The sequence below is a fragment of the Mobula birostris genome, chromosome 22 (genome assembly GCF_030028105.1).
Source record: "Mobula birostris isolate sMobBir1 chromosome 22, sMobBir1.hap1, whole genome shotgun sequence".
NCBI lineage: Eukaryota > Metazoa > Chordata > Chondrichthyes > Myliobatiformes > Myliobatidae > Mobula > Mobula birostris.
This window is the reverse complement of record NC_092391.1, coordinates 12,126,711-12,145,764: the sequence shown is the minus strand read 5'-3', so window position 1 is coordinate 12,145,764 and position 19,054 is coordinate 12,126,711. Positions and strand designations below refer to the sequence as shown.

Genomic DNA, 19,054 nt, shown 5'->3' with positions numbered 1-19,054 from the left:
TTTGCCTAAACTAATAACACACGAACAGTTGTACTTCCTGTCGTCAGTACTGAGTACACCATTTAACCAAGCGCAGTCTAGGTTCAAAAAAGTATGTGAACCTCTGGGGTAATGCCTTCTACGAAAGCTATTTGGAGTCAGGTGTTGCAGTCAATGAGATGAGATTGGAGGTGTGGGATGTAGAGGTGCCCTGCCCTATTTAAAAAAAAAAGACACTCAAAGCTGTGTTACTGACAGAACCTGCTCTTCCCAAGAAAGATATGTTTTTGTGCACCATGCCTTGATCAAAACAACTTTCAGAGGACCTTAGAAGAAGTGTAGAGATGCATGAAGCTGGAAAAGACGACAGAAGCATTTCTAAAGACCTGTTGAGTGTTCTTCAGTCCACAGTGAGAGAAACTGTCTACAAATGGAGGAAATATAGTACTGTTCCTACTCTCCCGATGAATGGGCGTCCTGCAAAGATCAAACCAAGAGCCCAAGAGCATTATGTGCAATGTTGAAGGAGGTGAAAAAGAAGCCAAGGGTAACAGTAAAGGACCTGCAGAAATGTCTAGAATTTGCTCAAGTCTCTACTCATGTCTACTATAAGTAAAACACTGAACAAAAATGGTGTTCATGGAAGGACACCATGGAGGAAACCACTGCTCTCCAAAAAAAAAATTGCTTCAAGTTTGCAGCAGACCATCTGGATGTTCCACAGTGCTTCTGGGACAATGGTCACGGATAAGTTGAACTTTTAGGCAGTAATGCATACTGCTATGTTTGGAGGGAAAAGGGCACACTGTACACCAACACCTAAACCTCAACCCGACTGTGAAGCATGGTGGAAAGAACATCATGGATTGGGGCTGCTTTGCTGCCTCAGGGCCTGAACAGCTTGCAATCATTAAGGGAACAATAAATTCAAAATAGTATCAGTACATTTTGCAGGAGAATGTCAAGGTAGTGGTATTCATCACCTGACGCTTAATAGAAGTTGGATGATGTAACGACAATGATCTGAAGCACCGAGTAAATCAACAACAGAATGGTTTAAAAAGAAGAAAATTCGTGTTTTGGAATGGCCAAGTCAGAGTCCAGATCTTAACACAGTTGAGATGCTCTGGCATAACCTGAAAAGGGCTGTTAATACAAGGTAACCCACAAATATTGATGAACTGAAACAGTTTTGAATGGTGGAATGGTCTAAAATTCCTCCTCACTGTGGGCAAGTCTGATCAGTAGCTACAGGAAATGGAGGTTATTGCTGCTAAAGGAAGTTCTACCAGTTATTAAATACAAGGGTTCACATACTTTTCTAGTCTGCACTGTAAATAATTAAACTGTGTTCAATAATGACATGAAAAGTTCAAGTGTTTGTGTGTTAGTAGTTTAGGCAGAATGTGCTTGTATATTATTGTTTGTCTAATATCTGACAGCATTTTATGAGTAATGTAGAAAGCCAGGTAATTGCAAAAGGTTTGCAAACTTTTCCTTGCAACTGTATATTCTAGTCCTCTTGAAATGAATGGTAACATTGTATTTTCCTTCCTTACCACTGACTCAACCTGCAGGTTAACCTTTAGGGAGTCCTGCATGAGGGCTTCCCAAGTCCCTTTGCACCTCTCCCCTATTTTAAGGCATTTCACCACTTCATTAAAGATGCTGAATAAATCCAGGGAATGGGTTGGTTCTCAATAAAATTCAGTGTATTTTTGGAAGTGTCAAATGTTCTTATTGTATCAGTATTACTTGCCTCTGAATCCAGCTTTACCCCTTTTCCTGTTTTCTTTAACAGAGTTATTAGAACCCCTGACTCTACAAACCTTTCCTTATTGAGCCTGGGAGAAGTGTTTGCTCTGCTCTTTGACAGCCGTTACCTGTACATAATGGACCTAAGGACCGAGAAACTGATTGGCCGATGGCCACTGCCGGCATACAGGAAATCCAAGAGGGGATCAAGCTTCCTGGCGGGGGAGACCGCGTGGCTAAATGGACTGAATGGCAAGAATGACACTGGCTTGGTTTTTGCCACAAGCATGCCGGATCATAGTATTCACTTGGTCCTGTGGAAGGAGAACGGATGAAAAGGAATCAACTATTGGGCATGATCTGCTCGTGCTGCTGTTTTCAAGGACATTTCTGAGAATGCAGAATCTTTGCATGAACCAAAGAGACACAGACCAGGCATTCTCTCGTGTACAATACAGTTGATTGCCTTTTATTTTTTTTAAAAGTCAAACAAAACCAGCATGTTTGAAAATTATTTTTACACCTTTAAATTTAAATCAGTTTGCTTGCATATTAATGTACCAATACAGGAAAGGAAGGAAAAAAATGTATGTTAAATTAAACATGGCACTGTTTAGAAATTTATGATGAGCCAAGGGTTGAAGATTATGCTTTACAAGCACATTTCAACATAATTAATCTATTGTTTGCAGTATTCTGAACATTCCCAGAATGTTTTCATTTCTTCTGCACCTGGAAGTATAGAACCCATTACTTTTTATATATAAATATTTCCATTCAGGACTTTGCCTTAATGCTTTTCAGTGGTTGCTCTCGGTGAGCTTGTTTATATAACATTAGGTAGGTACTTTAAATTTGTCCACATTTTATATTTTGGTATAGTCGTTATTTACAATGATATTTTTATTGATATTTGCCCACATTGTCGCAATTGTTAATTATCTTCAATATATTCTTTCTGAAGAAATAGTTGGAAACTTGGCTACTTGCCTCATTTGCGTTAAAAGTTCCATATTTACGATCTTACAAAACGCTGCAGTGATGGTGCTCCCTTTGCACTTGAGGCTGCTAGATATTCCCCATGACAGTCTTCCCATCTGATTTCCCTGTTGCTCCTGTCTAAAGAATGTGACCTTCTCATTGAATTGCTTCCTAAACTGGTAGTCATTCATGGCTCGATCAGACATTCTGTCTTGTACAGTACAGTTGATTCCCTTTTTTTTTCAAAAATGTCAAACAAAACCAGTGTGTTTGAAACTTATTTTACACCTTTACATCTGATTGCTGATTGATGTATCAATGCAGAAAGAGCCAGACCTCCAGTGTGGTCAATAATATTTCAATTGTGAAGTACCTGTCTACTCTGTTCCAAAAGAGAACAAGTAGGTCTTTCCATTTTTGATCCTGTTCTCCCACTTAATGAGAATTTCATAATCTTGTATCATCCATCTACCTGGACTTGCTCTGTAGACATGTGGAGCTATTCTGGCCAAGAGATGTTTGATCACAAACACTAGTGCAATCATGGTAACGTAGCTGTCAGTGTGACACTGTTATAGCTCTTGGTGTTTAATTCTGGCTCTGTCTGTAAGGAGTTTGTATGTGCTCATCGTGAACTAAGTGGGTTTCCTCTAGGTGTTCTGGTTTCTTTCAACAGTCCAAAGACACACTGGTTAGTAGGTTAATTCATCAATGTAAAATTGTCCTGTGTTTAGACTAGGGTTGAATAGCTGGGTTGCTGGGCAGCAGGATTTGTTCTGTGACTTATCTGTAAAATAAATAGATATATCAGTTACAGGAGCATTGACAGGACTCAAATAGTTCTACCGCTTCACATTTGATGTTCTTGAAATTGTGCTGTAGAGTTTTGCAGTACTGTTTCCTGGCATGGGCCTGAATTCATAACTGCTGTGCATTTATGTATTTCAAAAGGTATCTTCTCTTATTGACCTTATTCCTTCAAAAAGCTCATTAACAGCTGAAGATAAATTTAGTTTCTCACCATATTATCGAAAGGCCTTCAACGACAGACGAGTATGGTCAGAATGTAGTGCTGTCTCCAAAGATTGGGGAGTAGGGAGTAAAGAATTGGAAGATGGATAGAGGAGTGGAGAAAAGGTGCAGATTAGAGCTGTGCCATGTATCTTCAGATACCATGGCTCGATCTTCTCCTCTGGTGATGTCCATGTGAGAGTTACAAAGTCAAAATAAATTTATTATCGAAGTTTGTAAATGTCACCATATACTACCTTCAGATTCATTTTCTTCCAGGCATTTACAAGAAAATACAGATAAACAATCGAATTTATGAAAACTCTACATGTACAATGCCAAGCAACCAATGTGCAAATTTTAAAAAAAAATTCTTCCTCTGACCACTCATTTCCCCTGGGAGCTTCAGTTTCCTCTCCCATCCCAAAAATGTTGGATACTGGTTCATGTTTGTCCCTAGTATGTTAATGAGTGATAAAGTCAGGGTTGGGGGGAAATAGGATTAATGTGAATTGGTGGCTCAGTAGGCCAAAAATTTCTGTGCTGTATGAACCTGACTCCATCATGTCTCAAAAAAAGAAGCTGGAGAAAAATTCTGGCTACTGTGCCTGCTATACCACTCATGGCTACAAATTACCACCATTTTCCTGTGTTAATCCCATAACCCTGAATTCTCCTGATGTTCAAAAACTTGTGTGGGTGGGAAGGGTTGCATTGATCTCAGAGTAGGTTAAAAGTTTGGCACAATTTTGTGGGCTAAAGGGCCCGTACTGTGCTGTCGTGTTCTATGTTTTAAGAATCAGTGCAACAACAACCACCTTCACAATTTTAAATCAACAATCTAGACGAAGTAATTTCTGAATTTGCAGATAGTTTACTGGGGATACCAAATTTGTTGTGGGGTTGGTTGTGTGTGATGTGAAGAATAGACAACACAGGTAGTGCCCAGGTTATAATGGGATTTATTCTTAAAAGATCCATTGGGAAAATTACTCTATTAGAGATGTCTGTTCTCTATAGTAACCCATATAATATCAATCAACATGTACTTACTATAATTCTCAGGTCATTGAATAATTAACACTATCCATAATTAAACTAAAAGAATATATAATGTTTCCATTTATGAAACATTAGATTATTATCACTAGCTTGAAAAATGCTTTGAAACTCTATGGGAAGCTTTGTGTAAAGCTGCATTTTGCAAGCCAGGTTGTTCAAACTGGACAGCCCCTGTCCCAAGGAGGACTGCAAGTTGGGATTAAATAAATTTACAGAGTGAGCGTATGATTGGGCAATGCTGACACGTTCAAGATGATGAGTTTTACGAAAGTTAGCAAAGGTTCTTGAGTTCAGGCAGAGTAGATGAACAAAGACATGTTGTGCAAAAACCCCAATCACAGGTTAGCGTGACCACAGAAAAATAAATTGCACTGTGGACAGTAAAAGAGGACAGCTCAGTGCAGGGCCTTTCACCTACAATATTGTGCTGACCTTTTAAACCTACTCTTAAAGGTCAATCTAACTCTTCCCTCCCACGTAATCCTCTATTTTCTTCATCCATGTGCCTATCTAAGAGTCTCTCAAATGCCCCTAAAGTATCTGCCTCTACTACTACCTCTGGCAGGACATTCCACCCATCTATTACTACTATGTTTTAAAAAGAATCTTATGACATCTCCCCCCAACCTTGATACTTCCCTCCAATCACCTTAAAATTATGCCCTCTTGTATTAGCCATCTTCACCCAAGGAAAAGCTCTGGCTGACCACTCTATCAATGCCTCTTATTCACCTCTGTCAAGTCACCTCTCATAATCCTTTATTTTAAAAAGGAAAACCCTAGCTCGCTCAATCTAACCTCATCAGACATGCTCTGTAATCCAGGCAGAATCCTGGTAAATCTCTGCACCCTTTAAAGCTTCCATACCCTTCCTATAATGAGGCGACCAGAGGAACAGTATAGAATCAGGCTGTTCGTCCCACCAAACCTGTGTTGACCATCAACCATCTGTTTACACTAATACCACATTAATCACATTTTTAAAATTCTTGCCACATTCTCATTGCCTCACCACCATACCCCTTCCAGATTATACCACTCACCTATGCACTTGTGGGCAAGTTACAATGGCTGGTTAACCTACCAACACTGTCATGTCTGGGATTTGGGAAGAAATGGGGCACTCGGGGAGAGCTGGGTAACTCACAAGGAACTGGAGGTCATGATGGATGCCAGGGACACTGGAGATGTGGGTAGTATCTCATTGGCTGTGTTACACAGCTGAAGGCTAAACAAGCAGAATTGGAAATAGGCAGGTTATTGCTAAACCTGAATTTAACATCAGAAATTTGGGGATATGCACATTGGGACAGGATGCATCAACTTGCTCTCATTTCCCTCAAGATGAGAAGGCTGATCTTAAAATAAGATCATTTACAGAGAATGTAATTATTACATTTTCCTACATGAATGTTCAAAAATTAGCTATAAGATTATAAATTAGTAGCTTTGCATTGTAACCATGCCTGTTCAAAAAATTTTAAATTATAAATTTTAGTACAAATTATAAAGTTTTCCTACATATATCCATCACTGCCATTCAAACATTAGTTATAAAAATGCTTTGAAAAGATTCTAGGCATGCTGGTGCTGTATAAGTTATATAATTAGCAATTAAATGTGCCTCTTGGTTATATTGAAACTGTCCTGCCTGTCATCCAGGCTTGCTTCCATTTTGGATCCTGGTGTGTGGATTTTAATATTGTTTCTATTCAGTTTTGTTAAAGCGTTTTAGCCCCTGTGAAGGAAATGTTGCTGGAAAAAAAGATGCCCTCAAAGCATCACATTATTGAAATATGGTCATGGAAAAAATTGCATTTTTGTGTATTCTTAGTGTTTAAACCTTCTCACAATGCAACATCTCTCAATCTCATGAACAATGAATGACAATTAAGGTCTGATGGCAGGGCAGCTGAAACTAATTCAGCAAACCACAAGAGGCTATTGCATCTCATTTTGAGGATTAACAATTGTGATATTCAGAAGCTTTAACTGTCATACTGTATTTACACTCAAATCTTTACATGCACATCTTTATGATGTGAAGGGGCCACCGTGTTACAATTAACATGAGTTATTCTAAGTAGTTAGTTCATAAATTGAAGTAAATGATGTGAACAGAAAACAGATGCTGTTAAAACAAGGTTAATTGGTTTGGTCGTTGATGTGAAATCCTATTTATTTCAGTAATGCCCTTTAGTGCTACTAAGTGGTCTGGATTTTTTGGCTCTTACACTAAGATGCTAGGAAAATTTAATTCATTTGAATCAAATTGACTTTATTACTTACATCCTTCATATACGTGAGTAAAAATCTTTCCGTTATGTCTCCATCTAAATGTGCAATTTATAGTAATTTGTAATAAATAGTATGTACAACAGGGCAGTCAATATAGCATCGAAATACAATTGTATCAGCATGAATTAATCAGTCTGATAGCCTGGTGGAAGAAGCTGTCCCGGAGCCTGTTGGTCCTGGCGTTTATGCTGTGGTACCATTTCCTGGATGGTAGCAGCTGGAACAGTTTGTGTTTGGGGTATCTTGGGGCCCCAGTGATCCTTCGGGCCCTTTTTACACACCTGTCTTTGTAAATGTCCTGAATAGTGGGAAGGTCACATCTACAGATGCACTGAGCTATCCTCACCACTCTCTGCAGAGTCCCTTCTTGAGAATATTATTTAACGTGATTAAAACTGCCCTTGTTTAATATTGGTTTACTGAAGGCATTGTATTGAGGCTGAGAGGTTAAGCAGTACAATTGAATACTCAACAAGATGTGGCTTTACAAAATGAATGGTATGTAGAGTATATACTATGGATTGGATTTGGCAGTCCAAATGAGCATGTAAGAAATTTGTTTATGATTACTACATTGCATTTTAGAAAGTCTAGCCTGTATCTAATTGTGGAATGTTTTTTAAAATGTTACTTTTTAATTTTCACATTTTACTTCTGAAAATGGTCTATAGTAGAATAGTTTTGTGATCTCAAAGTATTGAAGGGATGGCTGTAAATTTTAAAGTGAATATTTTTGGCAAACTTGTGTGGAAATAAATCCTAAATCAGATTGTTAAATGTAGTGGTATTGGGCAATTTCAATACTTTTTGTGGATCACCATGATGGTTGTTTTTAAAAACTGCTTCTGCAAAGTGCTTTAGGAGGTTTTGCTCTGGGTGGGTAAAGATGCCATATAAATCAAAGTTATAGTGAACTTAATTGATAAACAAGAGAGAATCTGCAGATGCTGGAAATCTGAGCAACACACAAAATGCTGGAGGAGCTCAGCAACCAGGCAGCACCTAGGAAAAGAGTACAGTCGATGTTTTGGACCAAACTCCTTCGGCAGGACATTCAGCTGACCAATTGGCCAATCAAAAGGCATGATTTATGCTACTTGACCTTGTGAAGCCCAAAGCAAAACAATATTTTTACTGTATAATTTAATATATTTTGCTTTTGTGATGGGGAAAAAATGTGGCCTCGGTACTTTTGTTTTACCTTTTACAATGCTGTTTTGTGAGCCATGGTATAATTCTCTCTGTTTTGATAGTGTTTTTGGTTGTTGTGGAGAGTGGCACCATTGTACAAGTTTCTGGATTTAATAATGTTACATCTGCTGATGTGTAATGATAACCCTGTGGATCTCATGGTGCACATGCAGAAGTGGGGAGGCTAGTACCCACGATGGAGCTGACTGAATTTGAACCCCTCTGCAGCTTTTTCTGATTCTGTGAAGTTGAAAACTACTGATGAAATGAATGAGGGGAAAAATCTGGCAAATGGAATATAATGTGGCAGAACACTTGAAGGGATTGTGTTTGAACCCTCTGGAGTTTAAAGAATTAGGGATGACTTGGTCAAAACAGAAAATCCTTAGAGGTGTTGACTGAGTGGATGCTTGGAGGTTGTTCTTGTGGGAGAATCTAGTGGTTAGCACGACTGGGGCCTATTAACAGCTTGGGGCGTCAGAGTTCAATGCCACGCCATTTGTATATCCTTCCCATGAGCGAGTAGGGTTCCTCCAGGCACTCCAGTTTCACCCACATCCTGTTGGTGTAATGGTTAGTAGGTTAACTGGGCATTGTAAATTGCCTATGTAAGTAGGCTAGGGTTAAATAGGTGGGGTGCTGGGTGGTGTGGCTTGTTGGGCTGTAAGGTCCTGTTCTGCGCTGTACTTCTAAATAAATAAAAATAAACAAGGATCTGCTGCTCAAAAAAGAAGGGAATCGTGCACTTGAGACAAATGAATCAACGTGATTTTCTAAGTCAAGAGTCTTTGAACCCCCTCCTCAAGGGGTAGAGCAAGCAGTCTTTGAATATTCATATGCTAGAAAAGCAAAAAGCATGGAAGGTTACTGCAGGTGAGTGGGAATGTGGAGTTGAGAATACAATCAGATCAGTTGTGATCTTATTGAATGATGAAATACATGGAGGAAACAATTGGCCTGTTGCTGCTTGTCTGTATGTAAGATCGGAGACACGCTGGTAGTTAAATGTGCTTAGTAATGGAAAGTAAACTTAATCCTTCACAACTATTGAACCAAAAGTAAGCTTGATTTCTAGGGTAACCTGCATTTGGCATTTCTGATTCATGTCTCCTGTTGAAGAATGAGGTGCTTTGTTGGAAATCACGTAATGGGTTTGAGAGGGATAATAAATCAGCCGTAATAGAATAGCAAAGTAGATTCGATGGTCAAAATGGCCTCATTCTTCTCCTGTGTCTTATGGTCTTATAATTTCAGTCTTATAACTGATCAAGCATATCTTTGGTCTAGTATCAGCTGAATTAATACTGATGTCTACATTCCAACAGATGTATATTCTCCCCATGACTGTGTGGGTTTTCTCTGGGTGCTCTGGTTTCTTCTCACAGAAAAAAAATGTACCGGTTGGTAGGTTAATTGGTCATTGTGAATTGTCCCATGATTTGGCTAGGGTTAAATTGCAGGGTTGCTGGGTGTCACGACTTGAAGGGCTTATTCCGAGCTGTACCGTTGAAGATGTTGTGTCCCCTCATACATCCTTGCTGCCACTCCAAAGCCACAGATTACATACCATGTGACCATTGCAATAGTAGGCTGCCCCTTGATTCATTTTCCATTGTGACTAAAGTGTCCGTCCAGAGTGCATTCTCCCGGTTCTGTTTTTACCAGGCAATCACTTTGGCCCCCTTTCTGCCTCTGAACCATTAGCTTGATCTCTCACATAGTCTACCCCTGGCTAGATTCCTCTGTGACCTACCTACAGAAATATTTGTTGAGCACAAACCAAGGACGAGCATTGTTTTGTTTTACAGATGGGAACTTTTAACTGTAGCATTGTGTGCAGCCCAGGTATTGGGCCATTCGCCCCTTTGAATCCTTGGCTCTCTTATCCTCCCACCTATGCCAACTCTCTTTTACCCGTCCCTATCCTCACCTCCCCACCTATCACTTTTTGAATCATAGAGTACTACAGCACAGAAACAGGCCTTTTGGCCCATCTAGTCCAAGCTGAACTATTCTGTCTAGTCCAATCATTCCTGCCTACCCAAACCCTACACAAACTTCTTCTCCAGGAGATCACAGGTGAGGGTGGGGAGGGATATCCATTCTGTGAACACTGAGACCATGGATGATAAGATCGTAAGACATAAGAGCAGAATTCTACCATTTGGCCCATTTAATCTGCTCTGCCATTCCATCATGGTTGATTAATTATCCCTCTCAATCCCATTCTCCTGCCTAGTCCCCATAACCTTTAAGGTCCTTACTAATTAAGAACCAATCAAACTCTTTTGAAATATCCCCAATGCCTTGACCCCCACAGCTGTCTTTGCAATGACAACTTCACTATCCTCTGGCTAAAGAATTTCCTCCTCATCTGTTTAAAACAAACGCCCTTGTATTCTGAGGCTATGCCCTCTGGTCCTAGACTCTGCCACTATAGGAAACATTCTGTCGATCTAGGCCTTTTGATATTTGGTAGGTTTCAATGAGGTCTCTGCCCCCACCACCCCTTCACCCACCCAATCATTCCAAACTCAAGCAAGTACAGCTCCAGAGCCATCCAACATTCCTAATACATTAACTCTTTCATTCCTGGGATCATTCTCATAAACCTCTCCAATGCCTGCACATCTTTCCTTAGATAAAAGACCCAAAGCTGCTCACAATACTCCAAATGTGGTCTGCCAAATATGATAGAAAGTGAGAATTTAAATATCAACCAGCTGGTGCTCGCATTGCAAAATACTTTATTTCCTGTGGAGCATCAGGAAAGCTCACCTCTGTCCCAGGATACTGATGGACTTATACTGCTGTACATGGTATGGCAATTGTCCCATATTGGACCACAAAGCACTCCAGCGTGTGGTGAAAACTGCCCAGCAGATTATCGGCACCCAATTGCTCACCATTGAGAACATCTACCATAAATGCTGCCTGGGCAGGGTGAAAAGCATTATCAAGGATGTATCTCACCCTAACCATGGACTTTTTACTCTCCTCCCATCCGGTAGGTGTGACAGGAGCCTCTGCTTCCACACCAGCAGGCACAGGAAGAGCTTCTTCCCTGAGGCTGTGACCCTGCTGAACCTCTCATCACAGCGCTAAGCAGTACTGCATCCATATTGTACTGTCTCAGTACTTTTATATTTGTGTGCTGTAGCATTTACTTTTTATTCGCAGTTATTTTGTAAATAGCACTATTCTTTGCATTTCTGCTAACTGCATTTCATTGGCTTTGTATCTGTTCTCGGCACAATGACAATAAAGTTAAATCTAATCTAATGAATCCTCAAGTGAAAGTTTCAAACCCAGTTTACAGGGCGTTTCGTCAAAACGCAGTCTTATCTTTCCTGCAGCATTAATAAGTGTTTATCTCCTGGATACTTTTTATAAGAAAATGATTGAAGGCACAGTTCTTACTAGACTAGATGAAGAGTCTTGGTGTGAAACACTGTTTATTCCTTACCATTATTCCTGATGTTGCCTGACCTGCTGAGTTCCTCCAGCATTTTGTGCGTTTCTCTGTATTTCCAGCATTTGCAGAACCTCTTGTGTTTATACTAATGGTGTGGTGCTTTGGCACGTATGATAGGGTGGTGCTGGTGTAGTGACTTTCTACTGACCTGCTTGTTTCAATGACACTATTATAGCAGTTTCATTGCATCACTGAATAATTAGGTGAAGCCAGTATAAAATCAGGGGCCGGAGTGCCGGCAGGTCAATTGTAAATGTCCAGCTGTGCATTCCGGGCATCTGCTCTCACCTGACACAGTAAACAAGCTGAGAATGTGCATGAAATTGAATCAACCCAGTTGGACTTCCCACTCTGTATGGACGTGTGTTCAGGGGTGCTCTGTACATTGGTAAGCTGGCCGGTGAAGTAGCCTAATGTGCCAGCGGCCCAAGTTCAGTATTGACAGTGTATATAAGGAGTTTGTATGTTCTCCCCATGACCGCAATGGTGTCTTCCTACATTCCTAAAATTTTTATGGATTAGTACATTAATTGGTCACAGCCTCAGAGTACAAGGGCATTCCTTTAGAACGGATATGAGGAGGTTAGTGAATCTGGGTATATTTCAGAATCAGGTTTAATATCACAGGAATATGTTGTGAAATTTGTTAATGCAATATATTATAAATGTAGGAAAACTAAATTACAGTATGTATATATTTACACCTCAGACTTCAACTACTGCACACAATCTTGTCATCTTCAGAAGTTTTCGGATGAAAACAGAATTGCAAACCTTAATTTTAAAAGTAAGTTTTTACTTTTTTTCTCCAATGTGTATGTGTTTAATTTAAATATTTTACATCTGTATCCGAATGTAAAGAGGACATCAAGGACAAAAATCCAAAGTCCAACAACAGCATTTTCCCCCGGGATCAATAAAGTATGACTATGACTATGTTGGCTTATAGGCATGCTTTGCATTATGTGTGAAGATCACAGTAGATCAGCAGTTTCTAAGATACTCAAACCACCCCATCTGGCACCAACAATTATTCTACAGTTAAAGTCACTTAGAGCATATTTCTTCCCCATTCTGATGTTTGACCTGAACAAGAACTGAACCTCTTGACCATGTCTGCATGCAGTTTGTGGGATGTACTTAAAGGAGAGGTTTGTATGTTCTTGATTAGTCAGAGTGTGAACAGCCATGGGGAGAAGGCAGCAGAATGGGCTTGAGAGGGATAATAAATCAGTCGTGATGGAATGGTGGAGCAGATTTGTTGGGCCAAGTGGCCTAATTCGCTCCTATGTTTTGTGGTCTTTTATTCATCGCGTTGCTGCCGCATGATTGTCTGATTAGCTATGCGCATTAACGAGCAGGTGTACCTAATAAAGTGGCTACTGTGTGTACGGCTTTCGGGCATTTGTGTTCTTTCACTTCCTTTAGCAAAAACTATCTTTCTCAAATTAATCTGTATCCATACCACCACAGAAGTTGATCAGTTATGTTGCGTTATATGCAGGTAACCTGTTTGCACTGGGTCAGTTTGGAAGTATCAGGTGCCGAGATGCAAAGGAAAAGATTCCAAGCATGGTTTGAATATTCTGCCTGAAGTATGCTTGTGAGGGGATTGGAAACCTGCAGTAAAAAGGGATTTGCATTTGGATGGGATTAATATCACTTGACATTTATTTAAAATGTTGAATACACAGAATTCAGATTGCTCAGAATATTGGAATGATGTAGTACCAGTGTTGGGGGAAAAACTGAGCTGTCACTTGATTCATTTGGAACAATGTTGAGGGAGAACTGTCTAAGCTGCCACAGGCATGAATGGAAAAGTCGAAGTAAATTTATTATCAAAGTACCTACGTCACCATATACAACCCTGAGATGCATTTTCTTGTGGGCATTATTAAAAACTATACATAAAGACTAACGGACAACCAACATACAAAAGAAGACAATCGTGCAAGTAATTTTAAGAAGTAAGTAAATATACTGAGATCATGAGTTGTAGGATCCTTGAAAGTGAGTCCATAGATTGTGGAGTCAGTTCAGCATTGAGATGAGTTGAGTTATCCACTTTGGTTTAGAAGCCTGAAGGAAGAACATTTGGTTAATCTCTGGATTGTTCCCATATCCTAATCTATTCCCAGGCTGAATTAATTCTTGTCTTCTATGAGCAGAGATGAATTCTTTTCCTGTATCTCCTCCAACTGCTGTCTTCAAAACCTGTAAGATTTTATCTTTTTTATCTCTTTAGGAATCCTCTCTGGGCAGCATAAAGCTTTTGGACATCTGAAATTATTACCTACCGTATGTCCTCAATTCACTCTCTCTCATCATCTTGTAGAGACCTCTCTATTTTCTTAATGTCCTTGGTTTGAGCACTCTTAATTCTCTGGATCACTGTCCCCCCTCTTGTATTTGGTCAAGATGAGGGATTGAGGCCTAAGTGCATTGTTTTTTAACATTGGTTGTTAAGCCTTTGTTTATATATAGCTATGTATAGTTTTCCATAAATTCTATTGTATTCCTGTAAATGCCTGCAAGAATACAAATCAGAAGGTAGTAAACAGTACAGTAACATGTTGGGTGGCAGGATGGAGGTACATCTCTACCAAAGGAGGTGCTGGGTTCTCCTTCCCTCCGCTAGTCCGAAAGTGGCCCTTGGGCAAGGTGTAGCACCTGCTTAGCTCATGTGAAGCCATAGGAGCAGGTGGTGGATGGTCATTGTAGTAGAAATGGTTAAAACTAGTGTATGATGGGATACTTGACCATTCTGGAACAGCTGTGCTTAAGACTGCTGATGTGCGTTGAGAATAACCTTGGATGATAAGCACAGTACCAGGAACTGCAATTAATAAGATACTCAACCCCTGAAACCAGGAGGGAGGATGCGTCTGGGGGTAAATTATGAGTCCTGATAACAGGAAGAACTGTTAGACTCACGCTGAGAGATAATTGACATGTCTTTTAAATGATTGACCGTGGGATGCCAAACAAAGTTATGTGAAGTTGTTTGTCTTGCTGTATAAATATGAGCTTTGTACAACCTAAAATCAGAGTTCTGATGGTGGTGGAGACTGCTACAGACTCTCCATGATATCATGTTAATAACTCTTAAAAAGAAACTCAAAGTCACTCTGGTGTTCTTAGTTGGTGTTTCCATGACAGTCATAAGCACAGCTGGTGCATATTACAAGTCCTGGTTATGGTTAATCTCTGAAGAGTATTGTTAATGGCTGGGGTCACCCATCTTGTAAAGACACTGCCCAGAAGAAGGCAATGGCAAGCCACTTGTGCAGAAAAATTTGCCGAGAACAATTGTGAAAAAGACCATATATGGAAATGGATAAACAGTTGACATTTCAGGCTGAGACCCTTTTTCAGGACCCGAAGAAGGGTCTCAGCCTGAAACGTTGACTGTTTATTCATTTCCATAGATGCTGCCTGACCTGTTGAGTTCCTCCAGCACCTTGTGTGTGTTGCTTTGGATTTCCAGCATCTGCAGAATCTCTCGTGTTTATGGTCAAGACCATGATCGTCCAGGTCATATGACATGGCACATAATGAATAAATGTATATATACTTTGATAATAAATTTTACTTTGAATTTGAAGGTACTAGCTATATCCTTAAGTGTTCAGTGCTCCCAATTGTATATGCGACTGAATTTCACCTCCAATAACCTGAATACAAATCCAAGCTTTTGTGATGCAGGGAAAAAAGGTAATGTACAGAGATCCCAAGAAATTATTCCGATCATCTTGTGAACACGTTTCTAACAGCAATTTATTTGACTGAATAAATGAAGACTGCACCATCAATGTAAGAAGCTGACAAAAAAAAGCAACTTGATACAAGCCTGAGGTAACAGAATTTAGCAAAAAACATCCATGGAGCAGTCCGAGTTCAGTGGTTAGAACAGAAATTTAGCAATTATTATAAAAACACATCAACACAGACAGCATGCAAATGACCTTTGTCAACATACTTACCTTGGAACTGTATGAAAATTTACATATTATCTTATTTACTCACAGTGGCACCATTTATTGACGCTGCACTGGTCTTTGTCGTACCAATGTGCTTTAATTTAACATGGGGGGTGGATAGTGTTGCAGGCCGATGGGTCACTTTGCACCCAAGCAAATCAACAGTCATCTGTCATCTCATCTCATAAGGAGCATGAGGGAAAGACAAATAAGGTTAAGGTCACAGATCAACTGTATAAGGGAAGCAGGTTTGTATTAAATATACCCAGCAATTATAAACATTAAGATTAATTTACACTAACTGTTTAGAATTAGACTTCACATTGGTTCCTTTGTGATTTTTTGACTAGCCCTGACGCAAAGGGAATTGTTTTCTGCTATTGGGATGTACACTGATATTAAATTAATGGTCACCAGCTAAACCTCTTGAATTCAAATGGCAGAAGCATCTTTGAGGATCAAAATTTGAGATTGTCATGAAATAAATCTAACGTTATTCCTTAAAACAGCCAATACAATGCTGTTAGATTAGTGAAGTAATTTTCACTTAATGGGATGTTCTTTAAATATTAATGTATAAAAAAAAAGACATAGAAAAGGCCAACAAAACACTTTGTGCAGTTAGGTCATCATTGCCTTCGAAAGATGGTAAATGAGCTTTCACTATACAAATGAATGAGCCTGTATTTTGTCCCTATAAAACCAACTGAGCAGGTTGCAATAATTCCCAGTGGCTCACCTAATGGGAAATGTGCATTGAATGCATTTTATCTGTTGGAACATTTTAATGTAATCCTGCTGTTCAAGATGTTTATATCCATGTCAGTGACTAAAATGAGGCTGAGGAATAGCGTAATAGAAGCCTTTAATGGGAAGAGAGGTTTTGATTGAGCCTCTGCAGCAAATGTATTTCCACTTGATGAGGGATAGACTCTAATTAGAGGCTGTTACTGTGAGATATGACACCAAGGAATCCAATAAACAAATCAGAATGAACTACTTTACCCAAAGAGTGGTGGGAATGCGGTACAAGCTCCCTTTGCAAGTAGCACTGAAGCATTTACAATCGGGGGCAAAAGGGTTAGGAGACAAAATAGTCAACACTCCTGCGCAAGAAACGTGAGCAATTTCTTTTGCTCTTCCTCAAAATCTGCAAACCAATGCATTCCAGAAGCTGATCTGTAACCCTTGTCTGTTGCCCATGTTGTCTGTCCGGGGGGCACCCTGACCTGTCTAATGAAGGACCACAGAAAATAGTCATGTTGGCTTGTCTGACTGTTTCTTCCATTAATAGAACGTTTTTAAGTGGAAATCATGAAATGGAGCTAAATACAGTAGTAGAAAATAATTTTCATATTGAAACACTTGTCCTCTTCAAATAATAATCAAAACCTTTTCAAGTTTCACTTGTTTGGACTATGAAGCCAATGTGAACGCTGGTGATGATTAACACCTTGTCTATTATATATACAATTCTTAAATAATTCATAACAAATGAAACATATCATAGATTACACTGTAACATATGACTTTCACTTGAATCACAAAATGATACTGAGGAACTGGAAAATACTTTTAAATGTACTGGAAGCCAGTTGAATGGCAGAAGAGAATGATACAATACTGGAAAGCTGAAACCAAACAGAAAATGCTGCCTGTGGCAGGACAGGATGTTAGCTTGAGCATCACTCACCAAATGCTGGAGGAACTCAGTAGGTCAGGAAGCATCTATGAAAAGAAAGAGTTGATATTTTGGGCTGAGACACTTCATAAGGACTAGAAAGGAAGAGGGAAGAAGCCAGAATAATGTGGCGGGAGTAAGAGAAATTGTACCTTCACCTAAGGAGTATAAGCTGGAAGGGTGATAGGTGAAGCCTATCTTTCTTCCCTTCACTTCCTCCCATCTTCTTCTCCCTTCCATTCCTGTCCTGATTAAAGGTCTTAGCCTGAAACATTGACTGTTTATATCTCTCCATAGATGCTGCTTGACCTGCTGAGTTCCTCCAGTGTTTTGTGTGTTGCTCTGGATTTCCAGCACCTGCAGAATCTCTTGCGTTCAGAATGTTATCTACGTTTGTTGAGAAGATAACTTGTTAAATCAGACAGAAGCACGGAAACCCAGTGCGGTACAGGATGTGTTGAAGTTGCTGGATCGGGGTTACAGGGCCAAATTGAACCTTCATTCTCCTTGCTGTTCTGATCCACCCCTTCCAAACCTCTGGAAAGATGCTTGGGCCAGAACTCCAACCAATCTTCTTTGGAATACTGCCAGGTAAGGTCAGATACATTTGGAAGCAATGTCATAAGGTTGGGGTGGGGTGGAATGGGCTTAAATCTGTTGGGTTTGCTTGAATATCACAATGAGTTCACCAGGCTAGAAATGCAAGAACAACACACATACTGATCACCAATGCAGAGGCAGTTGCCAAGTCCGCCAAACAATTCAGTGCATTTCATTAAAAAAAAATCCTCACTCACTGATTTATTTCCCTAAATGCTACTCAATGCAGCCTACTAATACTGTCAGTAGTTTCTTGTTTAGTGCATAAGAAAGTTAATACCCAACATGGGCTAAAAAGTTGTTCACGATAAAGCAGCTTAATAATAAAAACCAAACATTTAAAAAAAAAATGTTTTGGGCAGCAGTCATTACACACTGTTCCTTGGTCACTAACTGCCCTCTTCGTGAAGTAGTTTGTAGCCAAAGCTCTGCCTAATCTCTGCAGCCAACACCATGAATTTGGATCAGACAATCACTTCCTTTTTTTCCCCAAAAACCTACCAAAATCATTTTTTTTTGGGGGGGGGGGGTTGGTCATGTAATAAGAGTGTCCAAAAAAAAAGTGCTTCGGTATTCAATGCTGGCAGTCGATGAACAAATAACTCTGTGTAAAGATTTTTTTCTTCACTTTTTCCTTGTTATTAATCCATTGAATAGCTTGATTTCCCATTGCTTGGGTTGGCACTTTTGATCACATCTCATGTGCTGTCTTCAAATGTTCACTCAAACGACATGAGGTTGGCGGGTATCTGGAAATAGAGGGAACAAGTTAATCAAGGACCATCGATGGTGTTGCTTCTGTGCCCTTCATCTTGCATTAGGAACATCCAAACCATGGCCCGGCTTTGACCATGACAACTTCTGCACGGGATCCTGCAAACCATCCAGCACTGTGTGCGTTAGAGTGGACGCATCAATCACCCCAACACTGATTCCACAGCCTATGGACTCCCCTTCAAGGGAGCTAGGGCTTTACTCTTTGGAGGGAAGGAGGATGAGAGGAGACATGATAGAGATGTACAAGATAATAAGAGGAAT

The 19,054-nt window shown here is 39.8% G+C and overlaps 2 protein-coding genes across 8 annotated transcripts in view; one reads left to right on the top strand and one right to left on the bottom strand.

The window, feature by feature from the left end:
• The window catches only part of fbxw2 (F-box and WD repeat domain containing 2), a 38,307-nt gene extending 29,054 nt beyond the window's left edge, over positions 1-9,253 (top strand). For both annotated transcript variants that reach the window (XM_072240015.1, XM_072240016.1), the window contains one exon: positions 1,781-9,253. In XM_072240015.1, coding sequence (XP_072096116.1) covers positions 1,781-2,069 — 289 coding nt within the window. In that variant the 3' untranslated portion in view covers positions 2,070-9,253. The remainder of the gene's footprint in view (positions 1-1,780) is intronic.
• A 6,264-nt stretch (positions 9,254-15,517) lies between these two features.
• The window catches only part of ralgps1 (Ral GEF with PH domain and SH3 binding motif 1), a 761,372-nt gene continuing 757,835 nt past the window's right edge, over positions 15,518-19,054 (bottom strand). For all 6 annotated transcript variants that reach the window (XM_072240007.1, XM_072240011.1, XM_072240013.1 and 3 more), the window contains one exon: positions 15,518-18,765. In XM_072240007.1, coding sequence (XP_072096108.1) covers positions 18,736-18,765 — 30 coding nt within the window. In that variant the 3' untranslated portion in view covers positions 15,518-18,735. The remainder of the gene's footprint in view (positions 18,766-19,054) is intronic.